The sequence below is a fragment of the Pipra filicauda genome, unplaced genomic scaffold (assembly GCF_003945595.2).
Source record: "Pipra filicauda isolate LSUMZ 115617 unplaced genomic scaffold, ASM394559v2 scaffold6_size6359152_pilon, whole genome shotgun sequence".
In the NCBI taxonomy this organism is placed as follows: Eukaryota; Metazoa; Chordata; class Aves; order Passeriformes; family Pipridae; genus Pipra; species Pipra filicauda.
This window is the reverse complement of record NW_024104865.1, coordinates 5,230,346-5,245,793: the sequence shown is the minus strand read 5'-3', so window position 1 is coordinate 5,245,793 and position 15,448 is coordinate 5,230,346. Positions and strand designations below refer to the sequence as shown.

The 15,448-nt window shown below is 44.7% G+C and overlaps 1 protein-coding gene across 2 annotated transcripts in view; it reads left to right on the top strand.

Annotated features, from left to right (window-relative positions):
• Positions 1-5,655: 5,655 nt before the first annotated feature.
• The window catches only part of ITPKA (inositol-trisphosphate 3-kinase A), a 40,776-nt gene continuing 30,983 nt past the window's right edge, over positions 5,656-15,448 (top strand). Inside the window, exons 1-2 of one of the 2 annotated variants that reach the window (XM_027750201.2) lie at positions 5,656-6,448; positions 6,785-6,835. In XM_027750201.2, coding sequence (XP_027606002.1) covers positions 5,945-6,448; positions 6,785-6,835 — 555 coding nt within the window. In that variant the 5' untranslated portion in view covers positions 5,656-5,944. The remainder of the gene's footprint in view (positions 6,449-6,784; positions 6,836-15,448) is intronic. The other variant, XM_027750202.2, reaches the window with a different exon arrangement.

Here is a 15,448-nt window from a genome sequence, read left to right as displayed (position 1 = left end):
GAGCCAAGAATAAATCCACAAAATTTAATGTAAGCATCACTGTAAATACAGGCAAATACATCCTAGTGCTCTGAGGGTTTATAAATGGCTAGCCAAAAATAACAATTATACTTACTTGAAGTGGTTTCACTGGAGTAATTATCTTTACATCAAATCTTCCTACTGAAGTTCTCACAGTCAGCTCACAGGGAACCAAGAGGAACGTGTTTGTTAGGGTGAGTGTTACCTGTAATCATCCAAACATGACAGCAAAACTTCCTTTTATTTTGTTATGATATTTTTGTGTGTATTTTCTGCTAAAATGACAGCTGTGGAAGATAAATCTTTTATGTATGAACAGGGAAAACACAAGCAGAGACCTTGAGAGTATCTCAGATGCTACAGGAACTTTGAGGAGGGAGCACACAATTCACACGTCAAACTAACAATCTGCAGTTGATGATGCAATACCTGGTTGGTCCTTTCAGCACACATTATTCGTGATGGAACAGTATACCTGGGGCTGTTTCTCCTTCCCCATTTTATTCTATTCCCTGGATATGTTGGCTCCCAGGCCAGGAGAAAGAATGTGAGGGATAAAAGTAGTGGTGACAGGCTGAGAGAGAAGTGAGAAGAAAAGGCCTTTCTCTTCTTCTTTCACGAAGAAGAGCAGCTGCCTGCAGCATGAGATGCTGCAGATATGGGAGAAAAATGTTTTTTCTCCCAGGCTTTTCTCCCTCCATTATGATCTTCACCTCCTGTGTAGCTCTCACTTCCCATAGTACTTCCCTACCTTTCCCTATAGGAGTAATAGTATGCTCAATATACCAGCAGACCACTGTGAGTCATTTTGGTAGCAGGGGTGCAGTGCACACTCCTTATTCCCCCCTAGTCTTATCCTTTGTGTCTTTTCTCATTGTCATGGCTGCCATCACCTTATGATCTCAAACACTTGCAGCTCCTTTTTCAAGGGGGAAGTCGTATCTGGCTGCGCCTGAGGTGTGTTTTCTGCCCCACTAGCTCCCTCTCTTCTGTTTATGAGGTAACTGAATAGTCGGAGGTGCTTTGTGCAGACATGTGACTTGGAAATGTAATTTTAATTCCAGCCACGAGGGGACCTTCATAGTTTATTGTCTCTTCCCTGCAGGTTCATCTGATCCATGCACTTAGATCTGTAGAACCATACTCACATCCACAGATATCCTACATCTCCCTCCTAGCTGAGAATCTGTTCAATCCCCTGCTAAGTCAACTGTCATATCTTGGAAACCCAACTTCATTCCACAGCATAAATCCAGGAGTTTCTTTCCTGTGTTTCCCCAGCAGCTTTGGATTCCCCTTTCAGGTCATCAACTTTCCAAAGCCTCTGGGTTGCTTGGGAGCAGTACTATGGGATACTGAGCTGACAGCAGGGCTGGGGAGTGCAAAAAGTGATTTCTGCCTGTGCAGATCCATAGATTATGAGCCAGAGGTCCAGGGTGGCTGAAGCATTCTTTGTGCCACTGCACATCTTAATAATCCAGCTACAGTATGATTTTAAAAATTGTTGCCTAAGTTACAGTTATGCTGCTTCTTAGGCAAAAAAGGATTCCTCTTTTTATTTATTTTTAATATGGCTTTCATTAGGCAGGTGTCCAGAGTTTATATTAAAAAGATCCCATGTCTTGCATACAGAAATTTGGCAAATAGCCTACAAAAATTAACCTGGAAAATAAGGAGCTTCCATTTATTGCAGCTACTGTTTTCATGTCACATAACCTGGCCTTGGAGTCTCATTCTCCTCCTGCATGCAGCAGCTGTGTACTTGCATAATTTGAACTGGTTGTGTTTGTATGACAAAAAGAGGATGAGACTGTAACATACACTGACTTGCTCACTTAGTGTAATGAGCAGCAAAGAGAGGGCAATTAAAACATGCAGACGGTGCCCCCAGCCCGGGGAGCTGGTGGCAAGCCACTGAAGCTGCCCGTTGTCACTGCCGCTGTTACTCTGCCAGCTGCACTGGGCAGGCCAGCTGGCCACCCCATCACCTGCTCTGCTCCCACCTCTTTTGTGCAGAGAAGCATCATCCCTCCACAGAGTTGCTCCTGACACCACTCCTGAGAGGCAGGCAGCCCATCCATCCCTTTCCCCCTTGACTTCTTGGGAAGACGTGCTCTTCATCTCAGCCACTGGGGGGAACCTCCACCTCAGGCATGAACGGCCCGTGGCTGAGCTCGGATCTTTCCTTAGGCACGGCCAGCACTCAGGCCATATGCCTTTCTTCCAGTTCGGAAAAAAGGAACTTTCTGTATAAAAATGCACCCAACTTTTTTTTCTCCCCAGTTATATCCTGAAAGAGATATTACAGCTACTTACAAAAGCTTGTATGTCTTGCATTCAAAAGAGACGCGATTCACAACTCTCAAGCACTTTTCAGGTGTTTTAAGTTCATGCTCAGGTTGAAATTAAAGAATGTGGCATTTCTCAGATGTCATCCTCTAGGGTCTCTGAGAAATCTCATGTGGGCAGTGAAGTATTTTGTGCTACACAGACCAAGTTAAACTCGAGGCTCCCCTCTAGATCATATTTAAACAGTTGTCTTCACGAAATCTTTCAAATTGTTTAGAAATGTCCATCACATCTTTGCCTCTGTATTGGCAAGGCTTAGACACCCTATGGGAATGCAAACTGAAAGGAATTTGAAACAAGCGATATGTTAATGAAAACAATGTTTAGAAAGGGATTTCACAGGAATGAAATAGACTCTTATTTTTGCCAATATAAATAAAGGCAGAAAGCTCTTTTTGTAGCAGGAGTGTGTGAAATGTGAAACCCCGGCAGCGCAAAGCAATGCCGATATGAATCAGAATGACTGCGATAAGCAAAACACTTTACCCCTGGAGGTGGGAACGTGATCTGGCGGTTAAAGTAGCAGAGAGCAAATTTGAAGCTCCCCATTTCTGCCCCAACAAACTATATGTCTGTAGATCATTCATGTACTGTCTATCAGTTTACCCATCTTTAAAACAGAGACATATTTATCTGTATCTTATCAGAGCCAATTCTTGCCAAGCATTGCTAATGAGCACCGAGAGCCCTGTCTTGTCAGGAATGCAGGATTTCACAAGTAGAAAGTACAAGTCATTAGCTCTTTGCCAGAACACAGAGCATCATTCCTTTTGGGAAAACAGCTGTACACTTACAAGCAAATGTGGTGATACTGACTGAAGAATCTCTTTATTCTCCTGGCAGTGTTGAAAGACTTGGAATTAAATCTTACACAAACTTCAGATCACTAGCTCTCTAAAGCATATATCGTATAAAAGAAGTCAATTAAACCAATCAATCTCCAATAATCAATATTATTAAAAAGACATTTTTTTATTTTTTATGCATTTATTAAAATAAAAATGCACTGGGTATTTTTATTTCCACCTTCATTAACTGAAAGTAAAATCTTTAAAGTGATATTTTATAACTGAACGGAGTTGGCAGTCTTACAGCTGTTGCCAAGGTTAAGGTTCCTAAATAAGGTTTCCTAACCATAGACCACACATAATCCTGTCATTGCAGAATCAGCAAACAGAACAACAGCAAAAAGAGACTGGAAATCGAAATATCCTTCCACATGCAGTAGGGCATCCCTGAAGGTTCCTGTTTGGCCTGTGAAAGCTCACACTTAACCCCTCTCCCGTGAATAAATATATTTTTCTAGCTTGCTTGCCTCCAGACGGAAGGTGACACAGTGACATAAAATAGTTACATGTGTCCAACCTGTGTGTGTGTAATCCTGGATACCCATTTAAAACTGGCCTTTACATTTTCTGCTCTATCTATAAATTTATCAGAGCCTTCTTATAAAACCATCAATTATAAAATCATGCATTTGATTAAACTGTTATGACTTTAGGTATGTATTAGACCTAATCAGATTTCATGTTTTGAGACTGCCTTTCTGCACCATGAAATCTGAAACTAATTACAAAGTTAATAATAAAAGCAGTGACTATCTTCTTTCAGAAAAAAACTTAAATCCATTACAGTTTACCATGAAGGAACACCCTCCTACAGGTGCTTTGGTTTTCTTTCTGCCTAGTGGAGAAAAGCTGCACTGCCAACCATTTTCCTCTGCACTTAACTGGTAGTGTTTTCACATAGTTTGGTGGCATTGTCACCCCTGCCTCATCTACTACATACACCTTGGGAGAACTCCCACGACTGCTTGTACACAAAGAACTAAATCCACCACAAGACTTGGCCATCTAAACTGGAAATTCAGACTGCCCAAATTCCTAGCCAGGCACCACCAAATTCTAGAAAAGTATTTGAAGATGCCTGAATTATTATTTATTAAGTTTCCCAGCTGCCTTCCTGTCTGCTCCTGAACATTCACAGGCTGCGGGCCCTGTGAGAGGCACAGCAGTCACCTCAAGAGAAGGCATGTCATCTTGAAACAGGCTTTTTCAAAGGTTGCCTGTAAGATCGGGCAGTAAAGTAGTCAAATGCAGCTGAATAATCTGAACAAATCACAGGACAGGTTACCAAATTATTTTATAGCATCACGGCACCGAGGAGTCCCAGGTGTGGCTCGGGTTGGGCCTGCGTTATGTGTGGAGTGAGCACAGCCCCTTCTGCAAGGTACTCACAGCCCAAGTACCAGGGAAGAGACAGCAGATGGTAAGAGACAGATGGGAGCGTACAAGGAAACAATGAGATAAATGAGCAAAAACTCAGTTGAAGACTTCAGCATTTGGTTCCAAAATTATTAATTTTACTAATCATTTCAGCTGATGTAACCCTACATTTGAACGCCTTTCCTGTTCCAAAGGTCTTAATAGCTACAATTACAACACATGCCTCAGCCCAGCACGGGTTACATTTTAGATAAAGAGTGGGAGTTAAGGAGGCAAGAAGTACCAAGAAGGGGGTGTCTCAAATGCTGAAATTAATTCCTAAAGGAGGCTGGGGTATCTCGGCAACATGCAGCTTAAGGCAACCTGATTAAGCACAGCTCAGTAGGCAACGCGCTGACTGACGGAAAATTCAGGCTTTACGGGAGGCCGTCACACGCGGGCGAGCCTGTTCTCAGCCAGCCGGGGATGTCACACGCGAGACGCGCAGCTCCACCAGCGCGGCCGGCGGGAGCCCCCGCGCCCCGGAGGCTCAGTCAGCTGCTGCCCCGCGCCGTGCACCGGGGCGGACTCACCGCGGGGTCACTCGCGCACAACGACCTGGTCCCCGCGGGTTGGTGACAGCCCAGTCGGCCCCCCCGCCCCCGCGGGGAGCGCTGAGCCACCCCCAGGATGTCGCGGTCCCGGACGGCAGCCCTGGAGGCCAGGGCGTGCGCCGAGGTGCATCCCGCTGGCAGGGCACATCGAGGGGCGGGGATCACACGCGGACCCTGAAGGGGCCGAAATCCCGAGAGAGCGGCAAAGGCCACCTCCCCCCGTCCCCACAGCTGGGAGGGGGCTGGGGCGGGTCGCACCGCCCCTCCGGCCCGCGGGCGGGCCGGGGCGCGCCGCCCTGCGCAGCCGCCGTGCCCGGGGAGCCGCTGCCCGGCGAGGGGCGGTGGGCGGGAGGCGGTGCCGCTCGGAGGTAAGGCGGGGGCGCCATACCGGGACATCCCACCGGGACACCCCGAGGCCGCTCCTCGGGGGCCGCCTCAGGGAAAGCGAAACCAAAAGGAGGGTGGCGGCGGGAAGGGGCGGGCAAGGGGCTCCCCCGTGGCGCGTCTCGACTCGACTCGCTCCTCCCCTCGGCGCCGAGGCGGAGCGGGCGGTGGCGGCGGGCGGGCTCAGCGCGCCCCCATGGCCCTGGTGCTGGGTCAGCGGGCACAGTAGCCGCCTCCGGCTATTCCCGCGGGTGACTCAGAGCTGCCCAGGGAAGGCAGGCTGGAGATGCGCCTCGCCTCCGGGCTTCGAGCTGCGGCCGGAGACTGAGCCACAAAGAAGTTTCTCTGGCGGCGGTGGCGAGGCGCTCCTCCATGCACCCCTCCGGCCGCCGATCCTGGGGCGCTGCTCGGCAGGCGCCCGGCGCCGACCCTGCCATGGAGCCCCGCGCGGGGCTGCACAGCAGCCCGGAGCTCAGCCGGGCCAAGCGGCTGAGCGTGGGGGAGCTCCGCTCCCTCTTCGAAGCTCGCTGCGCCGCCGTCGCTGCCGCCGCCGCCCGCCAGCTGCCTGACCCGGCGAAGAGGGGCTGCCGACGCCCCAACGGGGTGCTGCCGCCCGTCATCCCCCGGCTCACCGTCACCGCCGAGGAGAGCGAGGAGACGCAGGGCAGCCCCCAGGCGCGGCCGCCGCAGCCGGAGGGCGGCTGGCTGAGGACGGGCAGCTCGCTGCACCTGCAGTCCCGCAGACTGTCCAACTCCTCGCTCTCCTCCACCGGCTCCTCGTCCCTCCTGGAAGACTCGGAGGACGACGTGCTAAGCGACACGGAGTGCAGGAGCCAGGGTATCGTGCACTTGGAGCACGGCGAGGACACCAGCCAGGTAGGGAGGAGCGGGGGGAGCGGTTCGCGCCTGACGGGGCTGCTGGGCGTCTCACGGACGCTTCGGGGCCACCAGGCGCTCCCGCTTGAAGTTTCCGTGACCCAACTCCACGCTAACTCCGGGAAACTCCTGTCCTGGGGCCGGCAGCAGTGCAGCGCGGTACACAGGCTGTTGCGCCTGTTGGAAAAGCGCTGCTGCACGTTGGCTCTTCTAAAACCCGGCCAGGTGTGCGCTGTGGAATTGTGCTTGATGTCCCAAGAATACGGGGAAATGGTTTTTGATCATAAGTGAGTTGTTCTTTCTTTTTTTTTTTTTTTTTTTTTTTTTTTTCCCCAGTCTCCTGTGTCAAATGTTCAAAATAAAATTTTTCCAGGCACTTACCAGCAGGTATTTTTTTCTCTCTTTCAATCCTGGAGTCTGTGGTTGTCAATTTTTGAGCTGCTTCTTGCTGTGAGCATGACAGGAGATGGGGAGGAGCTTGGAATGGATAGAATGCATGCTTTTGTCTGTTCTGGCAGCAACACATTCTTCTCAGTAAATCCCCTCTGTAATTTGGCAGCTTTCATCCTTGAAGTGCACTTTTAAAGGCACATAGTTAGTTGCTTTTTCATGGTCTTTAATGTGTATTTGTCTGACTCCTTAGTGTGCTTCTGAGGCTTTTGTACCTGAAATATGTAGCTTTAGTGAATTTCCCCTCCTACCTTTATTGATACCACAACTTAAATTGTTGTTCTACTGCCAGCTCATGGGTCCTGAATTGTTTTCAAGCAGAACATATGCTTTAGTAAAAAACGTATAAGGAAGAAGTAATGCAACTTGTAGGTGATACCTCCAGCTGGACTTTTCTCATGGTAATTATGGGTTTACTACTTTAGAGGACACATAGTACAGGAGCTAAAATGCTGTGCACAATATTGGTTTTGTTTGCATCAACTTGTGGCCTGTTTTTGGAAGAGGAAAAAAATAAAAAAGTTTTTGTACTTTGTAATGTTGAATATCAAGAAACCTGTAATATTAATATTTAATTTGTACTTTTGATTCTGAGATAGAATCTGGTTTGTAGGGGAAAAAATTACTATAATTTTGCTTTCTTTTCTAAAATACATGCTGTGCTAGTGGGGATTTTCTGAAAGTAGCAGGAGAATAGCAGTTAAAGATAACAAAGAGCATATCACTGCTATTGCAATGGATGTATGTGTGGTTAATGGGGAACAAGAATTAAGTGATGACACTTTAGCAATACGGAGAACTCTGAAATGGCACTGTGGCATCTGGTTAACTTGTTTGTGAATATAGATTGAAGTAAAACTGATTCTTCAGACAAGAAGCCACGCTACCTCTAAGGTTTTGCTTCTGCATCTCTGGAGTATGTATTGTATGCAATTGGTATTGTATGCAATATTGAATCCTAAATGATTAGACGTGTAGCCTGACATGCATGTATCTAATACAGCATAAATGGATGTGAGTGGTACTACTTTCTTCTAAGAAATCTTTATAGTCACCTTTTAAAAGCCTTCAGTCACCTTTTAATTACAAGAAAATAAACTATTAAAAGAAGCAGATCTTTAACAATGATTTATAGACAAATTAAAAATGTCTCTATTATAAATGTTTTAACTCTGAGAGATTGTCCTGTTCATTAAGGTGCCCGGGAAATTGGGAACTTTGATAGTACTGTAATAATTCAGTTTTTGAAAATGTTTTTGCAGTTTTCCCAAGTTTAGCGCAGCTGCAGAATTATTTAGTGTCTCCTTCGTAAAGTAAGTATTCACTCAACTGGTAGAATATTTGATGTTTTAAAAGGCTGAGTTATTTTTCCATACCTGCAGTGTACGGGAAGATGGGGCAAACTGCCCACCATGAGCCTGCATTCTGCCTGATTTTCTTTATTTCATTATCCCTTCTGTGACAAGTTGTCAAACCAGAGCAGGGACTGGTACCTCAGACTCTAAACCAGCAGAATTTCATGGCACTGCCTAATAAATTAGATGGGCCAAACATTTCATCTTCTCAATGAGAGCTCACATGGTTCATCCCTACCTTCCTTGCTGCATTACCCTCAAATCCCAGGAATCTGCTGTTTCCCATGTGGTCAGGTACACTGCCCTTCATCTCAGATGGCCACACTGTTTGCTCACCAATACTTGGAGGCATCCAGGACAGTCTTGTTCTTGTGTTTGATATCTTCTGGTACTGGACAGTGCTGTGACACCAGCAATTACTGCACTCAGCTATCTAGACTTGACAGAAACCGTTTCTTTAGTGAAGTAGGGAGTTCATACCGTGCCAAAGTAGGAGACTGCTTTGAATCTCTGAGGGTTCAACTTTACAGGATGTCCCTTCTGCTCTTAAATCTTGAGGCAGGATGAATAAGTGTGTTTTAGAATGGAAGGCTTTGGGTTCAAGGCAGGCACATACATGTGAAAATAACTACAAATTTTGGGATAGCCCAAGGAATGATTTTATATTTTGAAGAGTTTATTTAGAGGCATTTTGGCACATTTTGTTCATATTTGTTGATTTTAGTGTATTTTAATAGGTGAAGGCTTGTTCTCAGAGTGGAACACAAAGGATAGAGACTTTTCTGAAGGAAACTGAAATCACAGGTGGGCCAGACTTACTGTTTTGTCATTTTAAAATGTCCCTTGTATTGGGGAATTTCCTTATATTTTTCTTTGGAAATGTTAGAAATTAATTTGGAGCCTGGCACCTTGTGATTAAGCTCAGACCAGTGTTCAAGGAACTGCTGGACTGTCAAGCCTACCAGGCTCACCAGTGCCTAGCAGGGACCTTGGAAACTTGCCCAGGACTTAACTGTGGGGGCAGAAGTTCTGATAATGTTCCTGTTATCAGGGCTTCAAGGCTTCCATCAGCAGATCCAGGAACGTAAGCTGAAGAAGGTCCTCCCAGGCCTCTCTAGTGTGCTGACCTGGAGATTAAGGCCCTGCGGAGTCTTTGAAATATTGTAGGCTCTCGGGCAACCTGTGCAGGACTGTGTGAGAGATGGGAAGCTCTGGAGCCCTTCCTCTCTATCCAGGGATTGCTACCCTGCAGTTCTCAGGCCTTAAATGCCAGGTTGGTATGCCTGGGAGTGCTGTCCCTAACTGTATGCCTTGGAGGACAGTTTTCCTTGGCAGCTCACTTAGTAAACAGCTCTCCAAGAGGATGAGTGATTCAGTAAAGTGTTTCACAGAGCATTCTGGGTTGGATAGATTGACACTTAATGACAATGTTAAATTTTTGTTTCTTATGGAGCACAGTATGTGGGCATGTCCCTGGAGTGTTATGGCCTGTGTTGGGGGGCATGAATACTTTGGGACTAATGGCTGACAATGACAGTGCAGTCCCAGCGTGGCTCCGCTGGAACAAAATGACGTTTTCATCTGGGCAGGCCCACCTTTGAGAGAAACTCAGTGGGTGGTGTTCCAGTTTCTCTGCATACATTACACATATCATTTTGCAGTAATTAACAGAGACTTTGGAATCCGGGCTCTTCTGGCTTTCCTGAAGGAAGACCCTTCTGACAGTGAAGAGTTGGAAGTGTGAGAGAAGCCTATTCTGTTGTTGTCCTGTTCCTTCAACTTGTGGTTCAGTGAAAACCAGTTGTGCAAAGAGGTGCTAATGGAATTAGCATAATGCCATAGTTGAAGCTTCGTCAATCTTGGCAGTTAACTTAATGAAAAAATATTGATTATTTTTTATATAGCCAATTGACAGAATAGATTTTACCCTATGGCAACAACTAACATTCCTGCCTTCTCTTGCATTCAAATGGGAAGCATACTTTTGTACCCGTGCTTCATGCCATCTGGGAGGTGTATACACACAGTTGAATCTTGCAGTGAAAACACCAGTGGTGCATTTATAGTAATGGAGAGAGTACAAGAGCTATATATTTTTGTCTTCATTCTGTGAATGAGCAATTTTAAGAAATATGAAGTCTGGTTAGCACCTTCTTCATTGGGACAGAGACTCTAAAAAGTGGTTTTCATAGAAAATAAACACCATGATAATGTACAGCAGCCTCTTGTCCTCTTTATAGGAGAGTGTTATTTACTAGATAGAAACATGCCAAATAAATCTACTAATTTTCATAACTGTGACCTGTCATTCCAAATTCCTAGAACTGTAACCATGAGAACAGCTGACAGTTTGCTAGAGAAAAAGCAGTTCTGTTCTTGTCTGTAATGATACCAGTCCAGAAACTTTGGGGGATAACCATTAGTGAAGCGTATATGGTTTCACTGATCTTCTTGCCATTATTTTTCGTGACACCAAGTACCTTAAAAAGGACAAGTGTATAGAGAGGCACACGCACTTAATAACTAACTAACTAAATTAATAAATACAGTCTGAAAGTTTCAACTACTTTGGCTCAGGGGTGGGTTACATAAGCTAATGCAGTAGAATAAAATTGTTATTTTTAAAGGAAGAATAGGAATGAAGGGATGACATAAGTAAGACTGTTAATGGGTTTTTAGCCTACTTTCAAAAGGAAAGGAAGCTTGTATAATCACTCTATCAATTCCATTTTAACAACTTCAGTAGGCTTCAGCCCAATTTGGCAGTGGCATAGACATCTCAAAGTTTCTTCAAGAACTCTTTGAAGTTCCGCAAAGCTCAGACTCTGGGTGGAAGAGAGGAAACCAAAATAAGTGCATACTTTTTCTTCTCTGGGGGAGAAGGTACAAGAGGAGTTAAGCAGTTGTCTTCTGCTTTGCTTATTGACTAGCAAATTGGTATGTGCATACTGGCTCGTCCATAGGTGCTTACATGCTTGATCCAGCTGCAGCAGGTAGTGTCTCATGTACTGAGGGTAATTAGGAGAAACCATGGAAGGCAGTATACAGTGCTGTGGGCTGGTGAGGTTAGGGAATATGGAATGCGCTAGTTAAGGGACAGGGGAGAAAGGTGACAAAATTCCCAAGAGGTGTGGAAATGTGAGAGAGATTGGAGGGCTTTTGAAACAAGTTTATAGAGGACAGTGACAAGCTGTCGATACTCTGAAAAGAGTGCAGGATAGAAGATACCAGTCAAGTAGAAACCAGGCTTCATTAGTTTGCTGCTCATGAAACAGCTACTTTTAAGGGAGTACCTTTCATGCTTCTAAAAAAATCCAGATTTATAATGACAGTACCATATACTGAAATCTTCCTATTGTATACTGAACAAATATGAGGTGAACAGCAGTAATGTTCCACATTTGCACGTTGCACAGTTATTGGAACAAATTCTGAATTGAGAGCCACCTCTCAGTTTGAGGATGGATTCTTTGCCACTGTACACTTGAGTGGTGGAGTATATCAAAACATCAGCAGTGTCAGGTCTAATGGTGGCTGTTTATTAGTAATGTGGATTCTTGTTTAAATAGCATTTTTAAGTGCTCTCCTCAGCCTTCTCTACCAAAAGAGCTTCATCTAAAAGGCTCACAAGTTGGGCAAGATGACATTGTGTGTCCATAGCATAGCATACCTGGGGAAAAATATAACGAAAAAAGTGTGTGTAGAGGGGGCTGAGCAGGTGTTAATCTCCATCAGCTCTTTCTGAACAAAAGCATAGGGAAGAGGGAGAGGCTACCTGTCCATCCAGTGTCAGACTAGCAAATACACTGGGATGTTGTTTCTTGTTTATCTTGGGATAATACATAACCAGCAACATTTGAGTGGATTTTTGGATTGATAAATGCTAAGCCTCTTGCAAGGGATGAAATTTTCTCTTACGTTCCAAAATATGGAGGTATGAGATTGATACTGTAGAAACCTACCCTGAACTCATCAGGTCTGGCTATTATTGCTTGTTACCAAATCTTCTATTCCTCAGCAAGCTTGGGAAGAAGTTAGCCAAAGACCAATTGACAGATCATTTGAAGCAGTTATCATAGGCTTGACATGATCCAGATTTAGAGCTTGGGACAAAATTTCCAAGCCAGTTGGTAACTATAGCAAGCATGACACAGATGCTGCTTTGTGGGAGCTTGGCATTAACCCAGAATCCAGGAACACTCCATATCTGCTGGCTGAGATATTCAAATAAGGTGGTGCAGTGAATGCAAGCTCTTTAAACTGTTTACCCCAGCCCACTGATACCACCTTTATTTTACTCACGTTCAACTTCAATCTGCCCTTCTTATTCAGCCTTCTGTCCCTCATCTGTACTTGAGCCACATTCATAACAGAGGTGTGGTTACAGATGATAAACAATATATAGAGATACATGTTGTGTCTGCGTGTAATTGGTACTGAAATGTCTGTGATTCACAGTCCACCAGAGGATTACCTGTTTAAGAGGAAGCTGGGATGTTGCAGAACTGTGTGAATAAGTTAGTGGGAATGGCACAGTTCACTTGTGATGTATCAGAGGAAACTACTATAGTCTTCATACAATTTTCCTGTGATAAGAATAATGCCTCTTGATAAATTACATTGAACACTGTGTAGAAAGAGAATACCAGTGATGGTAGGAACTCATCATTCAATACAACTGATTCTGTCTCCTGCTCTCTGCCATATTCCAACATGTATCTTAGATATATCTGCCTTCACTACTCTGAGCTGCTATAGAGAACACAGCTTTCTTTGTGTCTTAGCTCTTTTCAAGCAGCTCCATGTAGTTGAGGACACTGCAACAGTTCTTCTCAGTGATGTTCACTCTAGACAGCACATCTTTTCTGTGCTCTACTTTTTTTGCTTCCTGTGGTGGAATGCAGGCTTCTATTTCTCACCTTTGAGGTGCTGGTGCTCGTCAAAGTCTGTAGGTCCTGCACACGCAAGGGATCAAATGGAGCTCAGCTGTGAGCGCTGCGCTCAGCCAGCCCACTCCAGACACGGGAGGTGAGCTTGAGGAGGCTTAGTTGTGCACGAGGCAGCTGTGAACTAGGTTTTCCTGTATGAGGGCCATCTCTCACTGGCACGTTAACCTGGCTAGCCAGTGCTGGCTCACTCTGCGGCAAATACTTTGGAAATGGAGGGAGCACTGTTGCCATGTATCAACACCTTCCCATACTGGAACCTCTTCAGATGCTCTGAAATCACCACCCCTGCTGAAAATCTTCAAAGATCCTCTGAGCATGTGGCGCAGGTAGTGGTATTCTCTTGTGCTTTCAAATGACCAGTCTTATGGGCAGACACATTGTGATGGGTAGCTGCGTGATTCTAATGCAGGCTAGTCAAGAACAAAACTCTGGAGATAAAGGAGGTAAGACGGTTGTGATGGGTACAGGATATGTACAGGCAGACAGAAGGGGAGTGATTGGGAGTGGTTGGGAAGGCTGCTGGAAATGCAAGAGGAAGGACTAGAGGGAAGATCAAAACTTAATGGGCAAGCAGACTATTATTGCTTTAAAAATCAAGGAAAATACATTTTCAAAAAAAGCAGATCAGGAGAACGTGTGACAACTAAATTAAGAAATCATCAGTCAAGCATTGAAAGTATATGTAAGGAAAGAACTCAAGTGCCTGCAGTGTGGGTATATTAATGTTCTACAGTCTTTAATTACAAGCAGGCATAGCAATCGATGCACAGAATTCATGACTTTCAACTGTTTTATATTTCCAATCAACTCAAAGGACAAGTTACAGTTCCATAGTGACTGATAACATTGCAGGACCTCTATTTTTTCATAGGTAGGTATGCAGGAGATCACAGGAAGGGAAAGACTGACTTTCTGATTTGACATTGCTGAATGCTGATGTGGAGAACTACTCGCCTTTCACAGTGTCCCTGGGAAAAACTAGGCAAGTTATTTATGCAGACTATCACCATGGCCCTTAACTGTATTTTTCTTATTCTCCTATTGACTGACTTGAGAGTGTGGATCTTACTAGCAGAAATGCTCAACATTTGTACATGCAACCAAAGTTAATGGGAGCTGTTCTACAACACTGTTCTACTGTGTTGTATGACACCGGGTATTAGGAAAAGCAAACTGACATCTGAGATTAAGCTTTCAAAGTTAGTGGGTACTTTTCATATTAACCTTTCTTTCCTTCACTGTTTTTCCTATAAGATATAAACAAAACAATTCATATAACAAGACTGTGAAAACAGATTCACTAAAATTTGGAAAACACTCTACAACTGCAGTGATGGTCGTCTTAAAATGCCACACACAACTCAGTAACCATGTTTACAGTAGATTTTCAGTAGATGAAGTAAAAACGGTAAAGGCAATGAGGGCAAAATTAAAAAAAATGCTGCTTTTTATAGAAATGCTGCTTATTGTGTTTGTTTACACTGAATAAATAGGAACTACAATATGTTATTATATAATTAAAGACTGTGTCATAAGCTCTGCAGAAAACGGTAAATGTTGCCATGAATAGGATAACTTTTGTATCAAAAACCTAAATTCTGCTGATTTCTAACTTTTGAGTACTCGGTTTTTCATTTAAACCATTTTTAAAGTTCCAGTGCAAACGTAATTCTGCATCTGCATGCGTTCCAGTAGCTGAAGGTGCTGACATATGGCAGTGATGTTTCATCCTTCTTCCATTTCCAAAGCATGTGCTGCAGAGCAAGCCCAGCACTGGCCAGCCTGGTTAACTTGCCTGTACTAGAGAGGGCACTCACTAGAGTGCTGTACTTAGAGAGGCTCTTCAAGCCCTGTGAGAGATGGCCCTCTTGTATCAGGAAAACCTAGTTCACAGCTGCCTCGTGCACGGCTGAGCCTCCTCAAGCTCACCTCCTGTGTCTGAAGAGTCGGATAGGTGAACGCATCCCTTATAGACGAGCTCCATCGATCCCTTGTGTGTGCTGTGCCCAGCAGTCTCCACAGAAGGTAATTATATACTACTGAAAGCCTACTGTAAATTAATTTGAGGTTCTTACAATTTGCCAGATTTGGTCAGGTTGACTTCTGCTCTTCAGAAGCAAGCTTCTTCTTCAAAGCTTGCTTCTGCTTTGAAAACTCCGCTCTTCCTAGATTTCAGGCTTCTTCCTCAAAACTCAAGGTTAAAAAGCTTTTCAGAGGATTCATTAGCAATTTTGTAGTGGGGTCCA